Here is a 27005-nt window from a genome sequence, read left to right on the forward strand (position 1 = left end):
GCATGTAAAAACTTCCCAGACCAGGTATTGAACCTGTGTCCCTTGCACTGGCAGGCAGAATCCTAACCGCTGGACCACCAGGGAAGTCTTAAAAATATATATATTAAATAAGCTTTGTGATTTTTTCAACACTTTTAAATATATAGGAAAATTGTAAAGAATTCTCATAGTCCATACTTTATTCAGACTTCCTTAGTTTTTACCTAATATCCTTTCTTTGGCCCAAGGTCCCATCTCAGACACGACGTTACATCGGATCTTCATGTCTCCTTAGGTCTCGGCTGTGACAGTTTCTCAGACTTTCCTTGTCTTTGATGACTTTGACAGTTTTGAGGATTGATTACCGGTCAGGTATTTTCGAAAAGGTCCCTCTCTTGGGGTGTGCCCGATGTTTTTCTCATAATTAGACTGGGTTTCTGGGTTTTGGAGAGGAAGACCATGGAGGAAAAATGCTAGTACAGTCACAACACTCAGAGGGTATTTACTATCAACCTAACATCTCATTGTTGATGTTGACTTTGATCGCCTGGCAGAAGTAATGTTTGTTGGATTTTCCCATGGTAAATTTACTCTCCCCATCTTTTTTTTTTCTAAATGTTTTGGCCATGCCTCATGTCATGTGGGATCTTAGTTCTCTGATCAGAGATTGAACCCATACCCCTTGCTTTGGAAGCTCAGAGTCTTAACCACTGGAGTGCCAGGGAACTCCTTACCTTCCCTCCTTTTTATATGGGCATATTTAAAACATGAAGTCTAGATGTGAAGGTATTCATGAGAACACATTGTGTAAACTCTTATTGAGGATCTTCTCTGAAACTATTGTCTGGCACCATTTAAATGATCAAATGTTATTTAAAAAAGAAAAGAAAAGCTGAGGATATGTTCCAGATAGAGGAGAATGTAAACTAAACCCTGGATTGACTTCTAGACCACAGAAAAGGCTATTATTTCATTATTGGGAGAGTTGACCACATTTGAATGCACGCTGTGGATTAGATAATAACATTGCATCAACACAAACTTCCCTGATTTCTGTCATTTTTGTGTGATTATAAGTGAAATATTTTTGATCTTAGAAAATATAAAGCTTTTTAAAAATAATTGTATTTATTTATTTTTAACTCTGCCGTGTCTTAGTCACTGCCCAGGCTTTTTCTCTAGTTGTGGTGAGTGGGGCTACTCTCTAATTGAGGTGAGCAGGCATCTCATTGCTATGGTTTCTCCTGTGGAGCAGGGCTCTCGGGCCCGAGGGCTTCAGAGTTGTGGCTCCCGGGCTCTGGAGCACAGGCTCAATAGTTGTGACACACGGCCTAAGTTGCTCTGTGACATGTGGGATTTCGCAGACCAGGGAGGAACCCATGTCTCCTGCATTGACAAGTGGATTCTTAACTACTGAGCCACCAGAGAAGCCCCATACACTGAAGTTTTGAAGGATAAAAGGAAAGGATTTCTGCAACTTACTCTCAAATGGCTGAAAACGTTTATATTGTATATTAGAGTGAAAGAAATGAGAGCGTAGTCTAGCAAATGTTACAACAGGTTAGTGTTGGTAAATCTGTGTGAATTATACACAAGAATTTTGTGTGTATTGCTTGCAAGATTCCCCTAAGTTTGAAGATAATTAAAAACAAAAAAAGTTGCTCAGTCGTGTCCAACTTTTTGCAACCCCATGGGCCTTGGGATTCTGTAGGGCAGAATAGGAGTGGGTGGCCTATTCCTTTTCCAGGGGATCTTCCTGACCCAGAAATTGAACAGGCTTCTGCCGCATTGCAGGGCGGTTCTTTACCAACTGAGATTTCAGGGAAGCCCTTAAAAAATCAAAATAAAAACTAAATAAATAGATGTAGTGACAATAAGCTACAGTGAAATTGGGATACCATGGATTTAAATCTTTCACACTTTTTTTTTATAGCAACCTACTTTTTAAAGAAATATATTTGTTCTTTTTTTTTTTTTTTGGCCACTCTGTGTAGCCTGTGGGATCTTAGTTCCCTGTGCAGGGATCAAACCCACACACCCTGCATTGGAAGCACAGAGTTTTAACCACTGGACCACTAGGGAAGTCCCTGAAATCTCTCTTTTTAAGCATAAGAGACAAGAACTTGCTTTAGACTCACAGGTATGGGGGTGAAACTACATGGCAGGATCCAGTTCTTATTTGCCATTTCATCATTAACATACTTAGAATTTATGAAATGCTTCCAGGTTTTAGTGGTTGGGCTGTGAGAATTCTCTTTTTGGCCACATTGAAAATCTATAATAGCAATTGTTATTTTATGGGTCCCACCTTCTATTACCCAGTGGAGGACTCTAGGATTCAAGGCTTCCCACATTCACATAACAAGCAAAAAGAAGAATGCCTGCTTCTGAAATATTGACTCCAGAAGTAATTAAAGAAACATTTAGGTTGATATCATTTCCTGGTGGGCTTCAGTCAGCTAAAATTAGGACCATCCAGGGCTTCTCTTCCATATCCATATAGGACTACTAGAAACACCATAGTTTTGACTCTACGGATGTGAGAGTTGGACCATAAAGAAGGCTGAGCCCCAAAGAATTGATGTTTTCAAATTGTGGTGCTTCTGTGCTGCAGAAGACTCTTGAGAGTCCCTTGGACAGAAGGAGATCAATCCAGTCAATCCTAAGGAAATCAACCCTGAATACTCATTGGAAGGACTGATGCTGAAGTTGAAGCTCCAATACTTTGAACACCTGATGTGAAGAGCCGATCACTGGAAAAGACTCTGCTGCTGGGAAAGATTAGGGCAAAAGGAGGAAGGGGCATCAGAGGATGAGATGGTTAGATTGCATCACAGACTCAATGGACATGCATTTGAGCCAACTCGTAGATAGTCGGTGACAGAGGACCCTGGCGTGCTGTGGTTCATGGGGTCACAAAGTGTCGGACACAGCTTAGTGACCGAACAACAACAACACTTCTTGTGTTATTTCTTGACCACTCTGTATGAATGAAATGAAACACTATAAACAATTTTTGAAAGCTGGGATACCAAGAAGCCAAATAGGGGTACTCTGATAATTTTAATAGTCAGGTCCTCAAAGATGCAGACATTGGATCAATTGAAGCACCAGGATGAAATAACAGGTTTTATGCAATTACTTCCAGTCCTTCACATATATGAGGACAGGAGAGCAATTATCATTGTCCATATAAGATCCAGAAGCTTTTGATCATTATTTCCACAGGAACAGATCTTGAGGAAGGTCTGCCATCTTCTCCTGGAATAGTGTATCAAAGGTTTCAGCTTGGGCCACTGTGAGGTAATTTTTCCAGTCCCCAGCCACGCCTGACAAACACAAAATAGAGACTCACGTCAGATCTAGGGGTAGGTCTCAAGACTCCAATACATGTCTTCTAGATCTATTTATTTTAATGCATTGCTATTAAGTAGTACACAACACATTCTTACATGGTTTATTTTATATATATTTTTAAATTTATTTATTTGTGGCTGTGCTGAGTCTTTGCTGCTGTGCATCGGCTTTCCCCAGTTGCAGTGAGCACGGGCCACTCTCTAGTTTGAGTGCACGGCTTCTCTTGTTGCCAAGCATGTGCTCTAGAGCTCGGCCTCAGCAGGTGTGGCGCATGGGCTTAGTAGCCCACAGCCAATGGGCAACTAATCGAACCTGTGTCCCCTGCGTTGTCAGGCAGATTCTTAACCACTAAACCATCAGGGAATCCCTCGATCTATTTCCTTCTGTCTGTTTGACATGGAAGTTCCAGTTAATACAGCAGAATGACCAATGGTTTGTTGTTTTCATATGCCTAATGGTCATACTCATTTACACACTGGCCTGCTTGGAACAATTTCCTGCTTTCTCTTCTCTCATCTTGAATGAAATTCATCACCAATAACACTGCTTTATTTTCTATAACAGATCTTCCCTGGTGGCTCAAATGGTAAAGAATCTGCCTGCAACACAGGAGACCCAGGTTCAGTCCCTGGGTTGGGAAGATCCCCTGGAGGAGGGCATGGCAACCCACTCGATTATTCTTGCCTGGAGAATCTCATGGACAGATGTCCATGGGGTCTGTAATAAGCAGTGTCTAGTCACTTTTCACAACTTCTATTTCTACCACCTCCGTCCAAGCCAACATCATTTCTCACCTGCATTATTGTATTAGATGTCTAACTACTCTTCTCTGTCTTTTTAAAAATTGTTTATTATTTATTTGGTCATGCCATTATTTATTTTGCAGCCAAACAACCAAGACATAAAACAGAAACAATATTGTAACAAGTTCAATAAACACTTCAAAATGGTCCACACCAAAACAAATTAATCTTAAATAACTTTCTCAAGCACCTGCAGCCCACATCAGTACTCTAAAAAGAGATGCCCTGATAAGGGCTCACAAGAGATCATCTCAACTGATGAGCAATTTAAATTGATAAATTCAAACTTTCCCTACTCCCAGTGGTTAGTGCCCTATTATAAGCCAAGAATAATCTCTACATATTCTGATCCATTTTGAAGGCAGAATGTTTTCTTTACCTTTTCTCAAAAGTTGTCCATTCTCCTCAAAATACTGACCCTTCAGGAGGGAATAATTGGACATATTGTTTTCTTTCATGGCCTGGAAAGAACTGTTTCTGAGGACTGAGTTCAGTTCTTCTGATTCTAGTTTCTTGCCCAGGAATTGGCAGATCTTCTCCACAGTGCTCCTTGTGTTCTAGAAGAAGAGAAAATCTGAGAGATTATGTGAAAGAGCAAGAACATAGGAAAAAAGATGAGGGGGAGGAGACAGTTGAAAGAGGAGGGGGAGAGAGGAGAGGAAAAGAGGAAAGAAATGTAGAGACGTGAGTAGGGATAGAGTTGGGAGAGTCCAGAGTGGATGAACTGGGCGATTGACATTGACACATAGACACTATCAATACTAAGTAAAGAATAGGTGACCTATGAGAACCTACTGTATGCACAGAGAACTCTAGTCAAGCTCTGTGGTGACTTAAATGGGAAGGAAATAATAATAATAATAAAAAAGAGGGGATATATGCATAGGTATAGCTGATTCACTTTACACTAGAAGCTACACACACTGTAAAGCAACTATATGTCAATAAAACTTTTGAAAAATTTAAAAATGATTCAGAGAAAGGTTGAAAAAAGTAGATCGAAAGACCATGATGGATTTCCCAGTATAGTTGAATTCAGGACACATTGAAACACTGAAGTGCTGGGTTTGTTAAAGAGACTTAAGAAGGGCTTCTGGAGTTATAATCAGGGTTAGGGAAGAGAGTTTCAGGGAGAAATTGACAAAAATTTAAGGAGTTGATTTCAAGCCTTGGTTATGTGCCCAAATAATGCTGTTTTTCCCAACTAACATTTGAACAAAACAAGAGAGCTTTACCATATCTTCTTATTTATTATCTCAATACTTCACATATGATCTTGGGAGATTATGATAAGAAAAAGGATTTTATAACCAGAACGGCTTTGCTTTAAATCAGACTTTCCTCTTAGAGGTATAATGCTTTAAAGGTTTTCTTTATGCCATGAGCCTTCAGTATGGTCTAACAAGTAATCACACACTTGGGGTAGTCCTAAGATGGTGGAGGAATAGGACGGGGAGACCACTTTCTCCCCCGCAAATCCATCAAAAAATCATTTGAATGCTGAGCAGCTTCTACAAAACAACTTCTGAGCTCTGGCAGAATACTCCAGTCACCCAGAAAGGCAGTCCATTCCCTTCAAAAGGAGGTAGGACAAAATATAAAAGACAAAAAGAGAGACAAAATTGTTAGGGACAGAGACCTGTCCCAGGGAGGGAATCGTGAAGGAGAAGTTTCCAAACACCAGGAAACCCTCTCACCAGCGGGTCTGTGGGGAGTTTTGGAATCTCAGAGGGCAACATAACCGGGAGGGGGGATAAAAAAAAAGCCCACAGAATAAGTGCCTTAAGCACAACTCCCAGCATAGAAATAGCCTAGATGCTCGCGTCTGGCACCAGTAAGTGGGGGAGGCACAGGATGCATGCTTAGGGTAAGGACCGGGCCTGAATGCCCAGAGGACAATCTGAAGGAGCTAACATGAGATAGCAACCCAAACTGTGGGATAGCCAGAGAGAGAGGAAAAAAAGAGAGAGAGAGAGAGAGAGAACTTTCCCTCAAAAAGCTCTAACCTAAGTCACAGCCTGGTCGGCTCCCAGAACAAAGGATTGAGTGAATACAATAGGAGAGCTAGCTGGCTGCAGACTGGCCCATCTCCATGCCGAAGGCAGAGAGACAGGTGGGCGACAGCCAGAGCTGGAAGGCAGGGGGCAATCTTGGCCCCAGAGACGGCATCCTATACCAAACTGTGAGCAGGCTCCCAGTTGCTAACTAAGTCTTCCTGGGATCCTGGATGGTTGACATCTGCCAGGAGGGTCGCAGCCTGAGATCAGCCCCCCAGAGGAGACACAAGGCACACCTCTTTTGCGACACACTCAGGAAACTGAGCGGCTGGGACCGGGGAGGTGATAAAATCCACTACACACCTGGGAGAGTGTGCTTGAAAAGCACCTGGTTGTCTGGGCTCCTCGGACCTAGGAAGGTCACAAAATGCAGGCCCAACCAAGTCTCTGCCTTTGTGGAGTACTCAAGAACCTGAACCTGAGCAGTTTAGACCTGGGAAGTGCACACAACCCAGGGCCTGCTTTGGACAGTTCCCCTTCAGAGCAACCTGGAGCCTAAGCAGTGTAGAGCGAGAAAGCACAGGGGCCATGAAAGTGAAAGTGAAAGTGAACGTAGCTCAGTTGTGTCTGATTCTTTGCGACCCAATGGATTATACAGTCCATGGAATTCTCCAGGCCAGAATACTGGAGTGGGTAGCCTTTCCCTTTTCCAGGGGATCTTCCCAACCCAGGGATTGAACCCACATCTCCCATGTTGCAGGCAGATTCTTTACCAGCTGAGCTACAAAGAACACAAGAGCCACAAGGGACTGAGCTGAGGCAAACCCAGTGTGGTCCATACACTGCGAGCACTCCCCACACATGCCAGTGAAAATTGTTTGCAGTAGTCCTCAAACCCTACAGCACAACTGAACAAGTGAGCTAAATAAGTGACCACCTTCGCCCCCTTGTGGCAGGGTGGAAATCAGACAGTGAAGAAACTTGCAAACAGAGGAAGCAAAAATAAGCAAAGAGGGAGCTGCTCTGGAAGTGACAGGTGCAACAAATTAAAACTCTGTAGTTAGCATTGACTAAGCATTGGAATGGAGAAGGCAATGGCACCCCACTCCAGTACTCTTGCCTGGCAAATCCCATGGATGGAGGAACCTGGTGGGCTGCAGTCCATGGGGTCGCTAAGAGTTGGACACGACTGAGTGACTTCACTTTGACTTTTCACTTTCATGCATTGGAGAGGGAAATGGCAACCCACTTCAGTATTCTTGCCTAGAGAATCCCAGGGATGGGGGAGCCTGGTGGGCTGCCGTCTATGGGGTCCCACAGAGTCGGACACAACTGAAGCGACTTAGCAGCAGCAGCAGCAGCAGCAGCAAGCATTGGAAGGGGCCTATAGACCTTGAGAGGAGAAGGCAATGGCACGCCACTCCAGTACTCCTGCTTGGAAAATCCCATGGACAGAGGAGCCTGGTAGGCTGTAGTCCATGGGGTCGCTGAGGGTCGGACACAGCTGAGCGACTTCACTTTTGACTTTTCACTTTCATGCATTGGAGAAGGAAATGGCAACCCACTTCAGTGTTCTTGCCTGGAGAATCCCAGGGACGGGGGAGTCTGGTGGGCTGCCGTCTATGGGGTCGCACAGAGTTGGACACGACTGAAGTGACTCAGCAGCAGCATAGACCTTGAGAAGAAGTATAAGCTGGAACAAGGAACTACCTGCAACTGAACTGACCCCACGCTGTCCTCAACAGCTCCAGAGAAATTCCTAGATATATTTTTACTATTATCATTATTTAGTTTTTTTATTTTTAACTTCTTTACTACTCCTTTAATTTTCATTTTTATAACTTACTATTACCTTGCAAAAAAGACCCTATTTTTAAAGCAAATTTCACATATATATTTTTTATAATTTTTGTGATTGATATTGTTTTGTATTTTTGAGAGTTTAACATTTACTCTAGATTTTTTCATCTTTGCTTCTTGGTATTTGTTATCAATTTTGTACCATTAAGAATCTAGTCTTCAGTACTTATTTTTACTTAGGGATGTGATTACTGGCTTGATTGCTCTCTCCCCTTTAGACTCTCCCTTTTCTCCCCCAGGTCACCTGTATCTCCTCCCTCCCCCTTCTCTTCTCTACTTAACTCTGTGAATCTCTCTGGGTGTTCCAGGCTGTAGAGAACACTCAGGGAACTGATTACTGAACTAGATTGGTCTCCCTCCTTTTGACTGTCCCTCTTCTCCTCTTGGTTACCTCTATCTCCCTCCTCCCTCTTCTCTTCTTTATGTAACTCTGTGACTTTCTCTGGCTGTCCCTCACTGTAGAGAATCTTTTCACCATTAACCTACATGTTTTATCATCAGTGCTGTATGGATGGAGAAATCTTGAGGCTACTCAAAGAATGAGACTGAAAGCCAGAGTCAGGAGGCTGAAATCCAAAACTTGAGAACACCAGAGAACTCCTAACTCCAGGGAATATTAATCGACAAGAGCTCATCCAAAACCCTCCATACTTACACTGAAACCAAGTTCCACTCAACAGCCAACAAGTTCCAGAGTGAGACATACCATGCTAATTCTCCAGCAACACAGGAACATAGCCCTGAGCATTAAAGTAGAGACTGCCCAAAGTCACATCAAACCTATCATGCTGCTGCTGCTAAGTCACATCAGGCGTGTCCAACTCTGTGCGACCCCAGAGATGGCCGCCCACCAGGCTCCCCTGTCCCTGGGATTCTCCAGGCAAGAACACTGGAGTGAGTTGCCATTTCCTTCTCCAATGCATGAAAGTGAAAAGTGAAAGGGAAGTCGCTCAGTCATGTCCGACTCTTAGCGACCCCATGGACTGCAGCCCACCAGCTCCTCCATCCATGGGATTTGCCAGGCAAGACTACTGGAGTGGTGTGCCATTGCCTTCTCCAAAACCTATCATAGACACCTCCAAACTCACTACTGGATGCTTCATTGCACTCCAGAGAGAAGAGATCCAGCTCTACCCACCAGAACACTGATGCAAGCTTCCCTAACCAGGAAACCTTGACAAGCCACTAGTCTAACCCCACCCACAGGGAGCAACCTCCACAATAAAGAGGAACCACAAACTTCCAGAATACAGAAAGTCCACCCCAAACAGAGCTATCTAGACAAAACGTAAAGGCAGAGCAATATTCAGCAGGTAAAGAACATGATAAATGCCCACTAAACCAAACAAAAGAGGAAGAGATAGGGAGTCTGCCTGAAAAGGAATTCAGAATAATGATAGTAAAGATGATCCAAAATCTTGAAAACAAAATGCAGTTACAGATAAATAGAATAGAGACAAGGATTGAGAAGATGCAAGAAATGTTTAACAAGGACCTAGAAGAAATTAAAAAGTCAGTCAATAGTGAATAATGCAATAACTGAGATCAAAAGCACTCTGGAGGGAACCAACAGTAGAGTAACTAAGACAGAAGATAGGATAAGTGAAATGGGAGATGGAATGGTGGAAATACATGAAACAGAGAGGAAAACAGAACAAAGAATTAAAGGAAATGAGGACAACCTGGGAGACCTCTGGGACAATGTTAAACACCCCAACATTCAAATCATAGGAGTCCCAGAAGAAGAAGACCAAAAGAAAGGCCATGAGAAAATACTTGAGGAGATAATAGTTGAAAACTTCCCTAAAATGGGGGAGGAAATAGCCACCCAAGTCCAAGAAACCCAGAGGGTCCCAAACAGGATAAAATCAAGGTGAAACACCCCCAAGACACATATTAATCAAATTAACAAAGATCAAACACAAAGAGCAAATATTAAAAGCAGCAAGGGTAAAGCAACAAATAGCACACAGGGGATTCCCATAAGGATAACAGCTGATCTTTCAACAGAAATTCTTCAGGCCAGAAGGGACTGGCAGGACATGCTTAAAGTGATGAAAGAGAAAAACCTACAACCCAGATTACTATACCCAGCAAGGATCTCATTCAAATATGAAGGAGAAATCAAAAGCTTTACAGATAAGCAAAAGCTGAGAGAATTCAGCACCACCAAACCAGCTCTTCAATAAATGTTAAAGGATCTTCTCTAGACAGAAAACACAGAAAAGGTTTATAAACACAAACTTTAAATGATACAATAGACCAGTTAGACCTAATTGAAATCTAGGACATTTCACCCCAAAATAATGAATTTCACCTTTACCTCAAGTGCACATGGAACATTCTCGAGGATAGATCACATCCTGGCCATAAATCTAGCCTTGGTAAAGTCAAAAACATTGAAATCATTTCAAGCATATTTTCTGATCACGATGCAGTAAGATTAGACATCAACTACAGGAAAAGAAACTACTAAAAATACACACATACGGAGGCTAAACAACACACTTCTGAATAACCAACAAAACACAGAAGAAATCAAACAAGAAATCAAAATATGCATAGAAACGAATGAAAATGAAAACACAACAACCCAAAACCTATGGGATTCAGTAAAAGCAGTGCTAAGGGGACAGTTCATAACAATATAAGCTTACTGCAAGAAACAAGAGAAAAATCAAATAAATAACCTAACTTTACACCTAAAGCAACTAGAAAAAGAAGAAATGAAGAACCCCAGTGTTAGTAGAAGGAAAGAAATCATAAAAATTAGAGCAGAAATAAATGAAAAAGAAACCTAGGATACTATAGCAAAAATCAACAAAACTAAAAGCTGGTTCTTTGAGAAGATAAATATAATAGACAAACCATTAGCCAGACTCATCAAGAAAAAAAGGGAGAAGAATCAAATCAACAAAACTAGAAATGAAAATGGAGAAATCACAACAGACAACACAGAAATACAAAGGATCATAAGAGAGTACTATCAGCAACTAAATGCCAATAAAATGGACAACTTGGAAGAAATGGATGAATTCTTAGAAAAGGATAACCTTCTGAAACTGAAACAGGAAGAAATAGAAAATCTTAACAGACCCATCACAAACATAGAAATCGAAACTGTAATAAAAATCTTCCAACAAACAAAGCCCAGGACCAGATGGCTTCACAGGTGAATTCTACCTAAGATTTAGAGAAGAGCTAACACCTATCGTACTCAATTTCTTCCAGAAAATTGCAGCGGAAGGTAAACTGCCAATCTCATTCCATGAGGGGACCATCACCTTAATACCAAAACCAGACAAAGTTGCCACAAAAAAAGAACTACAGGCCAATATCACTGATGAACAGAGATTCAAAAATCCTTAACAAAATTCTAGCAAACAGAATCCAACAATATATTAAACAGATCATACATCATGACCAAGTGGGCTTTATCCCAGGGATGCAAGGATTCCTCAATATTGGCAAATCAATGTAATTCACCACATTAACAAATTAAAGATAAAAGCCATGTGATTATCTCAATAGATGAAGAGAAAACCTTTGACAAAATTCAACATCCATTTATGATAAAACCCTCCAGGAAGCAGGCATAGAAGGAACATACCTCAACATAATAAAAGCCATATATGATAAACCCACAGCAAACATTATCCTCAGTGGTGAAAAATTGAAAGCATTTCCCATAAGGCAGGAATAAGACAAGGATGCCCACTCTCACCATTACTATTCAACATAGTTTTGGAAGTTTTAGCCATAGCAATCAGAAAAGAAAGAGAAATGAAAGGAATCCATTGGAAAAGAAGAAGTAAAACTTTCACTGTTTGCAGATGACATGATCCTCTACATAGAAAACCCTAAAGACTCCACCAGAAAATTACTAGAGCTAATCAGTGAATATAGTAAAGTTGCAGGATAAAAAATTCACACACAGAAATCCCTTGCATTCCTATACACTAACAATGAGAATAAAGAAAGAGAAATTGAGGAAATAATTCCATTCACCATTATGATGAAAAGGATAAAATACTTAGGAATAAAGCTACCTAAAGAACAAAAGACCTATATATAGAAAACTAGAAGACACTGATGAAAGAAATCAAAGATGACACAAATAGATAGAGAAATATACCATGCTCATGGATCAGAAGAACCTATACAGTGAAAATGAGTATACTACCCAAAGCAATCTATAGATAGATAGATTATCCATAGATAATCCCTATGAAGCTACCAATGGTATTTTTCAGAGAACTAGAACAAATAATTTCACAATTTGTATGGAAATACAAAAAACCTTGAATAGCCAAAGAAATCTTAAGAAAGAAGAATGGAACTGGAGGAATCAACCTGCCTGACTTCAGACTATACTGACAAAGCTACCATCATCAACACAGTATGGTACTGGCACAAAGACAGAAATATAGATCAATGGAACAAAATAGAAAGCCCAAAGATAAATCCACATACCTATGGACACCTTATCTTTGACAAAGGAAGCAAAAATATATAATGGAGAAAAGACAATCTCTGTAACAACTGATGCTGGGATAACTGCCCGACCACTTGTAAAAGAATGAAACTAGAACTCTTTCTAACACCATACACAAAAATAAACTAAAAATGGATCAAAGATTTAAATGGAAGACCAGAAACTATAAAACTGCTAGAGGAAAACTTAGGCAAAGCACTTTCTGACATAAATCACAGCAGGATCCTCTATGACCCACCTCCCAGAGTAATGGAAATAAATGCAAAAATAAACAAATGGGACCTAATTAAACTTAAAAAGCTTTTGCACAACGAAGGAAACTATAAACAAGGTGAAAAGACAGCCTTCAGAATGAGAGAAAATAATACCAAATGAAGCAACTGCCAAAGAATTAATCTCAAAAATAGACAAGCAGCTCATGCAGCTCAATTCCAGAAAAATAAATGACCCAATCAAAAAATGGGCCAAAGAACTAAACAGACATTTCTCCAAAGAAGACATACAGATGGCTAACAAACATCTAAGAAGATGCTCAATATCACTCATTATCAGAGAAATGCAAATTAAAACTACATTGAGGTACCATCTCACGCTGGTCAGAAGGCTGGTATCAAAAAGCCTACAAACAATAAATGCTGGAGAGGGTGTGGAGAAAAGGGAACACTCTTACACTGTTGGTGGGAATGCAAACTAGTACAGCCACTATGGAGATTCCTTAAAACACTGGAAACAGAACTTGCATATGACCCAGCAATCCCACTGCTGGGCATACACACCAAGGAAACCAGAACTGAAAGAGACACATGTACCCTAATGTTCATCGCCGCACTGTTTACAATAGCTAGGACATGGAAGAAACCTAGACGTTGACTGGCAGGTGAATGGATATGAAAGCTGTGGTACATATACACAATGGAATATTACTCAGCTATTAAAAAGAATACATTTGAATCAGTTCTAATGAGGTGGATGAAACTGGAGCCTATTATACAGAGTGAAATAAGTCAGAAAGAAAAACACCAATACAGTATATTCATGCATATATATGGAATTTAGAAAGATGGTATATGCGAGAGAGCAAAAGAGACACAGATGTAAAGAACAGACTTTTGGACTCTGTGGGAGAAGACCAGGGTGGGATGATTTGAGAGAATAGCATTGAAACATATATATTACCATTTGTGAAATAGGTCACCAGTCCAGGTTCAATGCATGAAACAGGGTGCTCAGGGCTGGTGCACTGGAATGACCCTGAGGGATGGGATGGGGAAGGAGGTGGGAGGGGGGTTCAGGATGGGGAACACGTGTACACCCATGGCTGATTCATGTCAATGTATGGCAAAAACCACTACAATATTGTAAGATAATTAGCTTCCAATTGAAATAAATTAATTAAATAAAAGAAATCACACACCTGTAAAAACAACAACAACAACAAGAACAACATGGACAGAACAGAACAAAAATCCTAACAAAAAGAAAACAAAGGGGCTCCCCTGGGCTCAGTGTTAAAGATTCTGCCTGTCAGTTCAGGAAACATGGGTTCGACCCCTGGTCTGGGAAGATCCCACCTGGCTCGGAGCAACTCAGCTCATGTGGCATAACTTTTAAGCCTGTGCTCTAGAATCCGGGCACTGCAACAAGAGTACCCCCGTCTCATCATACCTAGAGAAAGCCTGAGGACAGCCAAGAAGACCCAGCACAGCCAATACATAAGTAAAATTCTTTTGTAAAAAAGCCCTTCACCTTATGGTGAAACAAAGAAAAACATGTGAAGAAAGAGCGCATGGAGCTTTGAAGTGTCAACCAGAAACGAGGCAATGAAGACCAGGTTGCTATTCTCACTCCTATTGACTATAGGCTAAACTTTGAGAAAGTGAAAGGGAGACCCAGGGGAATGGAGGGAAGGTGGGGGGAGTGCAGATGGTGGTGAGAGAGAGTGTGCTGACTGTAAGAGCAATAGTTACCCATTTCATCTCTTCATAACTCAGTATCAGGGAGTTCTCCTTGTCTCTCATGGACATCCAGCCCCGAATGTGGTCAAACCACGATCCAAATACCACTGCATGGAGGGGAGGCAGAAAGAGTGAGTAGATGACACATGGAATGAAAGCAGGGATTCATACACTACGTTCACTCTGTGGGCATAATTGCTAGCATAATGCCAGGCACATTTACGCTTGTTATAACCGGTATCCAACACCATGCATTTGCCCTTTAACAAGCCTAATGCCTTTGCAGCAGGTTTTGTATACAGTTTTCAAGGGTCTGTGAGGAGATCGTGTCCAGTGAACCATGTGGTCTGAGAAGTGGCTGTTTTTTTTGGGGGGGGGCCTCTTATCTGTTCAGCATTTAGATATTTTTGCTTGGTAGGTACATTCTCACAACACTTGTGTTTTCCCCCCGTCCCTGTCATCCCCCTTCATTGTTGCTGTTGGAATCATGATTCCTCGGGAGACCAAATCAGAAAGGGAATACTGGCTTCAGTAGTTGCAGTGCACCCACCTAGTTGCCCCATGGCTTGTGGGATTTTCCGAGACCAGGGATCGAATCCATGTCACCCGCTTTGGCAGGCAGATTCTGAACCACTGGACCACCAGGGAAGTCTTATTACTCTTTTTCTGAAAGAGTAGCCTGAAGCAAATCAGGAGATATGGCTGAAGAGTTCACTCAGGATCAGCTCAATAAAAACTATGACTTCCAGTGTTTGAAGATTGGACTTCAGTGTTGAGGGCGAAAAAAAGAAAGTGAGGGAACCTGAACTGTTCAATATAGAAGTGATGATCGTGTCATAGCCTGGAAGGGCTGCCGAGCATGCAGATGAGGACAATAGAGAGTCTGTAGCGTGACTCCCATAGACCAAGGACATCACTAGATTCTCCCGTGTCGACAGCAGCACCATCAACTGTCTTGGTGACCAGTGTGTCCCTAGCTGCCCAAGAAGCAGAAAAGATGTCGAGTTCCGGCAGAATGTTGACAGACAGGGAGCAGAGGGAATGTCCACTGATGGCAGGATGCCCTCTGTGAGCATCAAAGAGTGACATTAATAGATCTCTTAATGACATTACTAAGATCTCATTGCTTTATTTCATGTTGCATTTGATTATTTATTTGTCATCTCACACTGATGATAATGGGGCTTCCCAGGGGGCAGCAGTGGTAAAGAATCTGCCTGCCAATGCAAGAGGGCTAGAGATGTGGGTTCGATCCCTGGGTCAGGAAAATCCCCTGGAGGAGGGAACAGTAACCCACTCCGATATTCTTGGACAATTCCATGGACAGAGGAGCCTGGCAGGCTATAGTCCAGGGAGTTGCAATGAGTCAGAGATGACTGATCAACTGAGCACGCACACACAAGTGGCAAGCACCGCTCTAGGGCCTGGAGTCAACAATGAAAAACTCAAAGACGTTGCATCTTTGTGGAGAGACATGTGGCAGAAACAAATAAATAGAATACATACTCACTGGTGATGAGTACTAAGGGGGGAAAAAGATGAAACTATAGAGATGGGAGAGATGCTGTTTTCTATAGTTTATGAAAAGGATCAGACGTGACTGAACGACTAAACAACAATGGCCCTCTCTAGTGAAGATGCCCATGGGCTGTTAAGAAACAGTTCTGAAACCGGGAGACGTATCACAGGTGAGGTACTAGACTCATCACATAGTTTTGGGAAAAACTGCAACATTTCAAGTATCTGAGAATGCCTAGAAGCTCTGCATAATTAAAAGTACAGAGAGGTTTCCCTGGTGGTACAGTGGCTAAGACTCTGTGCTCCAATTCAGGGGGTCAGGGTTCTACCCCTGGTCAGGGAACTAGATCCCCCATGCTGCAATGAAAGAGCCCCCAAGCCACAACTAAGATGGAAGAATTCACCTTCCACATCTAAGACCCGATGCAGCCAGACAAATGAATAATTAATTCAAAAAAATAGAGGTCCTGAGTGAACGCATGCTAAGTCACTACAGTTGTGTCTGACTCTCTGCGATCCCAGTGACTGGAGCGTTCCAGGCTCCTCTCTATGGGATTTTCCTGGCAAGAATACTGGAGAGGGTTGTCATGCCCTCCTCCAGGAGATCTTCCCGACCCAGGGACAGAACCTGTATCTCCTGCATCTCCTGTATTACAGCCAGATTCTTTACCCACTGAGAAAACTGGGAAGCCCATAAAGGTCCTGGGGTAATGCATAGTTTTTAGACACAGAGGACAAGAGAATTAAGGGACTTTTTGAAAGATGCACCCATAAACGGTGGAAAGTCAGGATTGTATTGTCCAGGAAGCCAATGAAAGTTGACTTTCAGAAAGTCTCCTGACTTTCACAAATTTAGGAGGGTACAGGAGAAGAATGTGAACGCTTTGTGTTAGTATTAGGTCATGCAGATTCAGAAGATAGCTAGGATAGTTTCTGATGGGGCAAACAAAAGGGCTGGTTGAAGTCCTTCTGCTTTACAAGATAATATGTGGATTCAGAAAATTTTGGTTCCAGTGGTGACGGAACCCTAAACCCATGCATTGGTTAGATGTAGAGACATCAAGTTGGGTAAAAAAATAAAAAGAGGTCTGCTGAAGGACTCTGACAACTCCGAGCTTTCATATTTTATATTCACTCACCATTTCCTTCGACAAACCATTCAAAGTATTGTTCCAGTGACTGTGGTCTCTTAACAAATTTTGCACTCTTCCAGAAAAAATAACCAGACACAAAAACATCTCTGGGATTTCTGATGAGGTAGATCATCTTAAAGAGAAAAATTGGATCATGAAAAATCAATAGCCATTTTCTAACCTTCTTAATCATCATAAAAATGGGAAAAAAAACCAGTTCCTAGAGAGTGCCCTTTAAATATCATGGATTATTTTAATAAACTAGTTATTATATTCATTAATCAAATGTGTATTTTAAAATTCCAGTGAACTAGTCACTGGACCAATTCAGTTCAGTTCAGTTCAGTTGCTCAGTCATGTCCGACTCTGTGCGACCCCATGAATCGCAGCACGCCAGGCCTCCCTGTTCATCACCATCTCCTGGAGTTCACTCAGACTCACATCTATCAAGTCCGTGATGCCATCCAGCCATCTCATCCTCGGTCGTCCCCTTCTGCTCCTGCCCCCAGTCCCTCCCAGCATCAGAGTCTTCTCCAATGAGTCACCTCTTCACATGAGGTGGCCAAAGTACTAGAGTTTCAGCTTTAGCATCATTCCTTCCAAAGAAATCCCAGGGCTGATCTCCTTCAGAATGGACTGGTTGGATCTCCTTGCAGTCCAAGGGACTCTCAAGAGTCTTCTCCAAAACCACAGTTCAAAAGCATCAATTCTTCAGCACTCAGCCTTCTTCACAGTCCAACTCTCACATCCATACATGACCACAGGAAAAACCATAGCCTTGACTAGACAGACCTTAGTCGGCAAAGTAATGTCTCTGCTTTTGAATATGCTATCTAGGTTGGTCATAACTTTTCTTCCAAGGAGTAAGTGTCTTTTAATTTCATGGCTGCAATCACCATCTGCAGTGATTTTGGAGCCCAGAAAAATAGTCTGACACTGTTTCCACTGTTTCCCCACCTATTTCCCATGAAGTGATGGGACCGGATGCCATGATCTTCGTAAGAGGAAAGCATTGTTCTTTCCCTCTGGGATACTATAGACTAAAGAATCTTCTTGTCAATGCAAGAGATGCCAGAGATGTGGGTTTAATCCCTGGCTTGGGAAGATCCCCTGGAGGAGGGCATGGCAACCCACTCCAGTATTCTTGCCTAGAGAATCTCATGGACAGCAGAGACTGGTGGGTTACGGTCCATGGGGTTACAAAGAGTCGGACATGACTTAAGCGACAGAGCACCACTGGCCCACCAGGGAAGCCCTGATGAAGACTGTCTTGACTGCTGTACACTGACCTTGGCCTTGGATTTGAAGAAAGACTTGGGGAAGAGTTGGATGGGCAGGTGAGAACTGATGAGACGTGGGCCTTCCTTCTCCTTTAGTAATTCATACCCAACCTTAGTCTCTACCCAGGGGGAGCGGTCCCAAATGGGCTCAGACTGGACCCACTTGGGATCCCCCTTGGAGTAAATCAAGCAGACAGTTTCAATCAACCAGTTTGTTCCTAGATAAAGAAAGGAAAAATATGATCAATCATTTTAATCTGACTTAAAAAAATTCTTATAATGTATACAGATCATAAAAGGTACCATCTTAACCATCTTTAAATGTACAGTTGAGTTGTTTAGTCATTCAGTCATGTCCAGCTCTTTTTGCAACCCCATGGACTATAGCCCTCCAGGCTCCTCTGTCCTTGGGATTTCCCAGGCAAGAATACCGGAGTGGGTTGCCATTTCCTTCTCCAGGGGATCTTTCCAACACAGGGATTGTACCCACTTCTCCTGCCTAGGCAGGCGGACTCTTTACCACTGAGCCACCAGGCAGCCCTGTACAGCTCTTTAGGGTTAAGTATATGTACATGGTTGTGCAAACAATCTGCAGAACTTTTCCATCTTGCACAGCTGAACCTCTGTGCCCATTAAGTAACAAGTTCCCATTTTCTTCTCCTTCCAGTCCCTGGCAACCATTCTATGTTCTGTTTCTGATACCTCATTTGAGTGGAGTCATACATACCATGTAGAGCTTGGTGGGTCAGATGATAAAACATCTGCCTGCAATGCAGAAGACCCAGGTTCGATCCCTGGGTCAGAAGATCCCCTGGAGAAGGAAAGGCTACAGACTCCAGTGTTCTTGCTTGAAGAAACCCATGGACAGGGAAGCCTGGAGGGCTACAGTCTCTGGGATCATGAAGAGTCAGACACAACTGAACAACTAACACTTTCACTTCACTCCATACATACTGTGTCTTCATAGTTTATCCATGTTGTAGCAAGTGTCAGAAATCCATTCCTTTCTAAGGCTGAATAATATTCTCAATATGTGAATAATAAATTTTCTTTACCCATTCATCTGTCAATGGACCTTTGGGTTGCTTCTATGCTTCGGCTATTTGCTTAAATCCCTTGAACATGTTCCTGTTGCTCTTGGCCTTTTAAGAGATTCCCATTGCCCTTGGCTCATCATTACCACTGCACTTCCGATGACTTCAGCCTTGCTTCTTGCCCAATCACAGTCCCTCTATGACCTTGCCACTCTTAGATGTATGATCCACATCCTTTCAGTTCAGTGGATTTGCCAAGTTCTTTTCCAATTCCTGATCACTATCCATGCTGATATGCTGATAGCTTTCCTGGAAAATCTCTCCTTTTTGAAAAGTTATATTTATTTATGCAGTTATTTTTGGCTGGGTCTCGCTGCACTTGGGCTTTCTCCAGTTGGGGTGAGCAGGGGACTACTCTCTAGTTGTGATGCTCGGGCTTCTCATTGCCGTGACTTCTCTTGTTGCAGAACATGGGCTCTAGAGCCTGCAGGCTATGGTAGTTGTGGCACACGGGCATAATTGCTCCACAGCATGGAGGATCTTCCTGGACCAGGGATTGAACCCATGTCCCCTGCAAGGCAGGCAGATTGTTAACCACTGGACCATCAGGGAAGTCCTGGAAAGTATCTCTTTCCACAAGATAATTTCACATTCACTCTTTAAAAAAAATTATTTTATTTTCCTGCTGCTAATTCTTTCCTTTATCTAAAAAAATATTTATTTATTTTATCATTAATGCCTGTGCTATGTTTTCATTGTTGCACTCAGACTTTCTCTAGTTGCAGTGAGCAGGGGCTACTGAGAAGCCTTCTCATTGCAGTGGCTTCTTTTCTTGTGAAGCACAGGCTCCAGGCACATGGGCCTCAGCAGCTGTGGCCTGTGTGCCCTGGAGCACTGGCTCAGTGGTTGCGGTGTACAGGCTTAGTTGCTCCACAGGATGTGGAATCTTCCCTGACCAGGGATCAAACAGGGACGCCCCACGTTCACTCTTTTTGATCTCAGTTAGTGCCATTTCTTCTATCTTGCTTCTTGGCTGCGGTAGTTATGTTTTATTCCTCACCTCAGCCCTCCCACCTTGTTTTATTGACTTATTACTAACAAGTTAAGGATGTATATGTTTACACCCTCAGTTCAAAAACAGTGGGGTCAACATGGCAAGACTAAACTGTCCATTGCTCCATTATATTATACAAGTAACTGGATAAGACTTGTTTCTGCTAGCAGGGAGCTTATCATCTCTTTCATATAAAGCAGAAATAGGGCATCCCTAGGGGCTCAGTGGTAAATAATCCACCTGCCAGAGCAGGAGACATGGGTTCAATCTCTGACCCGGGAAGATCCCACAGGCAGTGGGGTAACTAAGCCCATGAGCTGTAACTACTGAGCCGTGAGTCACTGAACTACTGAAGCCCTAGAACCCGGGCTCCACAAGAGAAGTTGCCTCTAGCGAAGCCCTCACACTGCAGCTAGAGAAGGCCCATGCAGCAGAGAAGACCTGACACAGTCCGAAATAAATCAATAGTAATTATAAAAGCAAGAAGCAAAATTCTATTTAAAAAAGAATGTGTATTTTTAAGGTGTACATGTTCATTTGTCACGTGTCACATTGTGAAAAGACTACCACTGTCAAGCTAATTAACATAGACATCTCACAGAGTTACCTCCCTCCCCTCCTTCTTCTAGGACTTCCCTGGGGGCTCAGTGGTAAGAATCCACCTGCCAGTGCAGGAGACAGAGAGATTAGGACTCAAGCCCTGGGTCAGGAGGATCCCCTGGAGAAGGAGATGGCAGCCCTCTCCAGTATTCTTACTTGGAGAATCCCATGGACAAAGGAGCCTGGTGGGCTATAGTTTATGCGGTTTCACAAAGAGTCAGACAGTACTGAGTGACTGAACAATAGCAACCCATTTCCTCAACAGACTTCACTCCATCTTCTTCCACTCCTCTCGACAAACAGCTGAATCTGCCTTAGGTTTCATTCCCATGGTTTCCTCTGATGCCTTTGACTACACCCTCTGAGCACTCAGCTGACTGTACAACTGCCTGGCTCAACCCTTTTCTCTGGACACCAGTGGTATCAGTGCACATTTCTATTCCCCTAATGCATTGTCAGCATACAGAAAGCCTTCCATCTGTCTACTGAAGAATGAGGGCCACAGCCACAGCCTGTCAGTATCTGATCCTGCTTCCTTACCTGATTTGGGGAAAGTCAGCAGTAAGACATCTTCATCTTTAACAAGGAAACTCTCCTGCACCTCTCTCAGGAGTTCAGGTGAGTAATCCAGGCTTGGGAAGGGTATCCCTTCAAACCACAAAGACTTTCCTGTCATGATGATGGGCTCTTTCTACCTCTTGTGAGCCTTTTAGCCATAGTCACTACTGGACTGGGAGATACGTTTTATAGTCAACATCGAACAATCATTAATCTCTCCCAGGCTGTTGATGAGTGTGCCTGCCCATAAAAAGAGAGGGTTACAAGATTGATAATATTGCGCAACCGTGAAGTCATTCAGAGAACATTCTGGTGTGACCTGAGTTTGACCCCACAGGAGGGAACCAGAAGTTTAGTAACAAGATGGAGGGTGTAGACATGTTGTAGATTAAAAATGTATATCTTTAAGTTTATTATTTATTGGCTGCCCCAGGGCTTCGTTGCTGTATGTGGGCTTTTTCTAGCTGCAGCAAGCAGGGGTTACTCTCTTGTTGCCAAGCTGAGGGGTCTAGGCAGCTGGGCTGAATATGTGGCACAGGGGCTAAGTTGTACTTTGGCACGTGGAAACTTTCCGGACCAGGTATCGAACCTGAGTCCCTTGCATTGGCAGGCAGAATCCTAACCAGTGGACCACCAGGGAAATCCTAAAAAAATATTTTAAATAAGCTTTGTTATTTTTTTCCAACACTTTTAGATGTATAGGAAAATTGTAAAGATAGTGTGAAGATTTCTCATAGTCCATACATTATTCGGACTTAGTTTTTACCCAATATCCTTTCTCCAGTCCAAGATCCCATCCCAGACATGACGTTACATTTGGTCTTCATGTCTCCATAGGTCTCTCTTGGCTGTGACAGTTTCTCAGACTTTCCTTATCTTTGATGACTTTGACAGTTTTGAGGATTGATTACTGGTCACGTATTTGAGGGAAGGTCCCTCTCTTGGGGTGTGCCAAACCCAGGTCTCCTGCATTGCAGGTGGATTCTTTACCAGCTGAGCCACATTGGGCTTTCCCTCATAGCTCAGTTGGTAAAGAATCTACCTGCAATGCAGGAGACCCTGGTTCGATCCCTGTGTCGGGAAGATCCGCTGAAGAAGTGAATGGCTACCCACTCCAATATTCTGGCCTGGAGAATTCCTAGTCCATGGGGTCGAAAGAGTCAGCCAGGACTGAGTGACTTTCACTTTCACTGACATCTCATTTTTGATGTTGATTTTGATCAACATCAGAAGTAATGTTTGTTAACTTTATGGTTATACAGTGGAAGTGAGAAATAGATTTAAGGGACTAGATCTGATAGATAGAGTGCCTGATGAACTATGGACGGAGGTTCGTGACATTGTACAGGAGACAGGGATCAAGGCCATCCCCATGGAAAAGAAATGCAAAAGAACAAAATAGCCATCTGGGAAGGCCTTACAAATAGTTATTTGTCAGTATCTGATCCTGTTTCCTTGAAAAGAAGAGAAAGCGAAAAGCAAAGCAGAAAAGGAAAGATATAAGCATCTGAATGCAGAGTTCCAAAGAATAGCAAGGAGAGATAAGAAAGCCTTCCTCAGTGATCAATGCAAAGAAATAGAGGAAAACAACAAAATGGGAAAGACTAGAGATCTCTTCAAGAAAATCAGAGATACCAAGGGAACATTTCATGCAAAGATAGGTTTGATAAAGGACAGAAATGGTTTGGACCTAACAGAAGCAGAAGATATTAAGCAGAGGTGGCAAGAATACACAGAAGAACTGTACAAAAAAGATCTTCAGGACCAAGATAATCACGATGGTGTGATCACTCACCTAGAGCCAGACATCCTGGAATATGAAGTCAAGTGGGCCTTAGAAAGCATCACTATGAACAAAGCTAGTGGAGGTGATGGCATTCCAGTTGAGCTATTTCAAATCTTGAAAGATGATGCTGTGAAAGTGCTGCACCCAATATGCCAGCAAATTTGGAAAACTCAGCAGTGGCCACAGGACTGGAAAAGGTCAGTTTTCATTCCAATCCCAAAGAAAGGCAATGCCAAAAAATGCTCAAACTACTGCACAATTGCACTCATCTCACATACTAGTAAAGTAATGCTCAAAATTCTCCAAGCCAGACTTCAGCAGTATGTGAACCGTGAACTTCCAGATGTTCAGGCTGGTTTTAAAAAGGCAGATGAGCCAGAGATCAAATTACCAACATCCGCTGGATCATGGAAAAAGCAAGAGAGTTCCAGAAAACATCTATTTCTGCTTTATTGACCCTGCCAAATCCTTTGACTATGTGGATCACAATAAACTGGAGAATTCTGAAAGAGATGGAAATATCTGACCTGCCTCTTGAGAAACCTATATGCAGGTCAGGAAGCAACAGTTAGAACTGGACATAGAACAACAGACTGGTTCCAAATAGGAAAAGGAGTGTGTCAAGGCTGTATATTGTCACCCTGCTTATTTAACTTATATGCAGAGTACATCATGAGGAACGCTGGGCTGGAAGAAGCACAAGCTGGAATCAAGATTGCCAGGAGAAATATCAATAACCTCAGATATGCAGATGACACCACCTTTATGGCAGAAAATGAAGAGGAACTCAAAATCTTCTTGATGAAAGTGAAAGAGGAGAGTGAAAAAAGTTGGCTTAAAGCTCAACATTCAGAAAACTAAGGTCATGGCATCTGGTCCCATCACTTCATGGGAAATAGATGGGGAAACAGTGGAAACAGTGTCAGGCTTTGTTTTTTGGGGCTCCAAAATCACTGCAGATGGTGATTGAAGCCATGAAATTAAAAGACGCTTACTCCTTGGAAGAAAGTTATGACCAACCTAGATAGCATATTCAAAAGCAGAGACATTACTTTGCCAACAAAGGTCCATCTAGTCAAGGCTATGGTTTTTCCAGTAGTCATGTATGGATGTGAGAGTTGGACTGTGAAGAAAGCTGAGTGCCAAAGAACTGATGCTTTTGAACTGTGGTGTTGGGGAAGACTCTTGAGAGTCATTTGGACTTCAAGGAGATCCAACCAGTCCATTCTAAAGGAGATCAGTCCTGGCTATTCTTTGGAAGGAATGATGCTGAAACTCCAGTACTTTGGCCACCTCATGCGAAGAGTTGACTCATTGGAAAAGACTCTGATGCTGGGAGGGATTGGGGGCAGGAGGAAAAGGGGATGACAGAGGATAAGATGGCTGGATGGCATCACCGACTCGATGGACGTGAGTTTGAGTGAACTCTGGGAGTTGGTGATGGACAGGGAGGCCTGGCATGCTGCAATTCATGGGGTCACAAAGAGTCAGACATGACTGAGTGACTGAACTGAACTGAGATTTCCCCTGGGTAAATTTACTCTCACCTTCTTCCTTTTTTTTTTTCAATTTTTTTTGACCAGGCCTGATGGCATGTGGGACCTTAGTTCTCTGATCAGAGATTGAACCCCTTTCTTTGGAAGCTCAGAGTCTTAACCACTGGACTGCCAGGGAAGTCCTTTCCTTCCTTCCTTTTATGTGGGCATATTTAAAAGATGAAGTCTAGACCTGAAGGTATTAATGAGAACATCTCCGGTGAACTCTAATTGAGGAATCCTTAAAAAATAATTGTCTGCTGCTGCTGCTGAGTAGTTGCTTCAGTCGTGTCTGACCCTGTGCGACCCCATAGACGGCAGCCCACCAGGCTCCCCTGTCCCTGGGATTCTCCAGGCAAGAACACTGGAGTGGGTTGCCATTTCCTTCTCTAATGCACGAAAGTGGAAAGTGAAAGTGAAGTCGCTCAGTCGTGTCTGACTCTTAGCGACCTCATGGACTGCAGCCGACCAGACTCCTCCGTCCATGGGATTTTCCAGGCAAGAGTACTGGAGTGGGGTGCCATTGCCTTCTCTGAATAATTGTCTAGTACCATTCAAATTATCAAATTGTTATTTAAAAACAACATAAGAAAAGAAAAACTACAATATGGTCCAGAGAAATTAGAAGGGAGAATGTAAACTAAATCCTGGGTTGACTCCTAAACCACAGAAAATGCTATTATTTTATTACTGGACAGTTGACCACATTTGAATGCACACTGTGGATTAGATAATAACTGCATCAATACTAACTTCCCTGATTTCTGTCATTTTTGTGTTCATAAAGGAAATATTCTTGATCTTAGAAAATATAAAGTTTTTTAAAATAATTGTATTTGTTTGTTTTTAACTCTGCTGGGTCTTAGTCGCTGCCCAGGCTTTTTCTCTAGTTGTGGTGAGCAGGGCTACTGTCTGACTGGGGTGAGCAGGTTTCTCATTGCTGTGGTTTCTCCTGTGGAGCAGGGCTCTCGGGCAAATGGGCTTCAGTAGTTGTGGCTCCTGGGCTCTGGAGCACAGGCTCAATAGTTGTGGCGCATGGGCTTAGTTGCTCTGGGACATGTGGGATCTTCACAGACCAGGAAGGAACCCCTGTCTCCTGCACTGACAGGTGGATTCAACCACTGAGCCACCAGAGAAGCCTCATACAGTGAAGTTTTGAGGGATAAAAGCAAAGGATTTCTGTAACTTACTTTCAGATGGCTGAAAAAGTTTATATTGTATATGAGAGTGAAAGAAATGAGAGCGTAATCTAGCAAATGTTGCAAAAGCTTCAGTTCAGTTCAGTCGCTCAGTCATGTCCGACTCTTTGTGACTCCGTGAATCACAGCACGCCAGGCCTCCCTGTCCATCACCAACTCCTGGAGTTTACCAAAACTCATGTCCATCGAGTCGATGATACCATCCAGCATCTCATCCTCCCCTGACCTCCCCAGACCTCACCTGACCTGCCTCCTGAGAAATCTGTATGCAGGTCAAGAAGCAACAGTTAGAACTGGACATGGAACAACAGACTGGTTCCAAATTGGGAAAGGAGTATGTCAAGGCTGTATATTGTCACCTGGCTTACTTAACTTCTATGCAGAGTACATCATGAGAAACGCTGGACTGGAAGAAACACAAGCTGGAATCAAGATTGCCGGGAGAAAGATCAACAACCTCAGATATGCAGATGACACCACCCTTATGGCAGAAAGTGAAGAAGAACTAAGAGCCTCTTGATGAAAGTGAAAGAGAGTGAAAAGTTGGCTTAAAGCTCAACATTCAGAAAACAGAGATCATGGCATCACTTAATGGGAAATAGATGGGGAAACAGTGGAAACAGTGGCTGACTTTATTTTAGGGGCCTCCAAAATCACTGCAGATGGTGACTGCAGCCATGAAATTGAAAAACACTTACTCCTTGGATGAAAAATTATGACCAACCTAGACAGCATATTAAAAACCAGAGACATTACTTTGCCAACAAAGTCCTGCCTAGTCAAGGCTATGGTTTTTCCAGTAGTCATGTATGGATGTGAGAGTTGGACTATAAAGAAAGCTGAGTGCCAAAGAATTGATGCT

General features: G+C 42.6%; 1 protein-coding gene across 1 annotated transcript; it reads right to left on the bottom strand.

The window, feature by feature from the left end:
- Positions 1-3015: 3015 nt before the first annotated feature.
- On the bottom strand, positions 3016-21785 carry LOC138095841 (sulfotransferase 2A1-like). The gene is made up of 6 exons (XM_068991763.1): positions 21606-21785; positions 18387-18595; positions 17104-17230; positions 14459-14553; positions 4519-4696; positions 3016-3308 (listed from the first exon to the last, which is right to left on the bottom strand). Exons 1-6 carry the CDS (start codon positions 21739-21741, stop codon positions 3196-3198), a joined length of 858 nt encoding a protein of 285 aa, XP_068847864.1. The 5' UTR covers positions 21742-21785; the 3' UTR covers positions 3016-3195.
- Positions 21786-27005: the final 5220 nt, after the last annotated feature.

The sequence above is a fragment of the Capricornis sumatraensis genome, chromosome 20 (assembly GCF_032405125.1).
Source record: "Capricornis sumatraensis isolate serow.1 chromosome 20, serow.2, whole genome shotgun sequence".
In the NCBI taxonomy this organism is placed as follows: domain Eukaryota; kingdom Metazoa; phylum Chordata; class Mammalia; order Artiodactyla; family Bovidae; genus Capricornis; species Capricornis sumatraensis.

Coding starts and splice junctions, on each gene's coding strand:
- LOC138095841 (XM_068991763.1), bottom strand. CDS start 21,741: ATGACAGGAAAGTCTTTGTGGTTTGAAGGGATACCCTTCCCAAGCCTG. Junction 14,554..17,103: donor ATGGTTTGTCGAAGGAAATG/GTGAGTGAATAT, acceptor CCCTCCATGCAG/TGGTATTTGGATCGTGGTTT. Junction 4,697..14,458: donor GTTATGAAGAGATGAAATGG/GTAACTATTGCT, acceptor CTCTTCTTCTAG/AACACAAGGAGCACTGTGGA.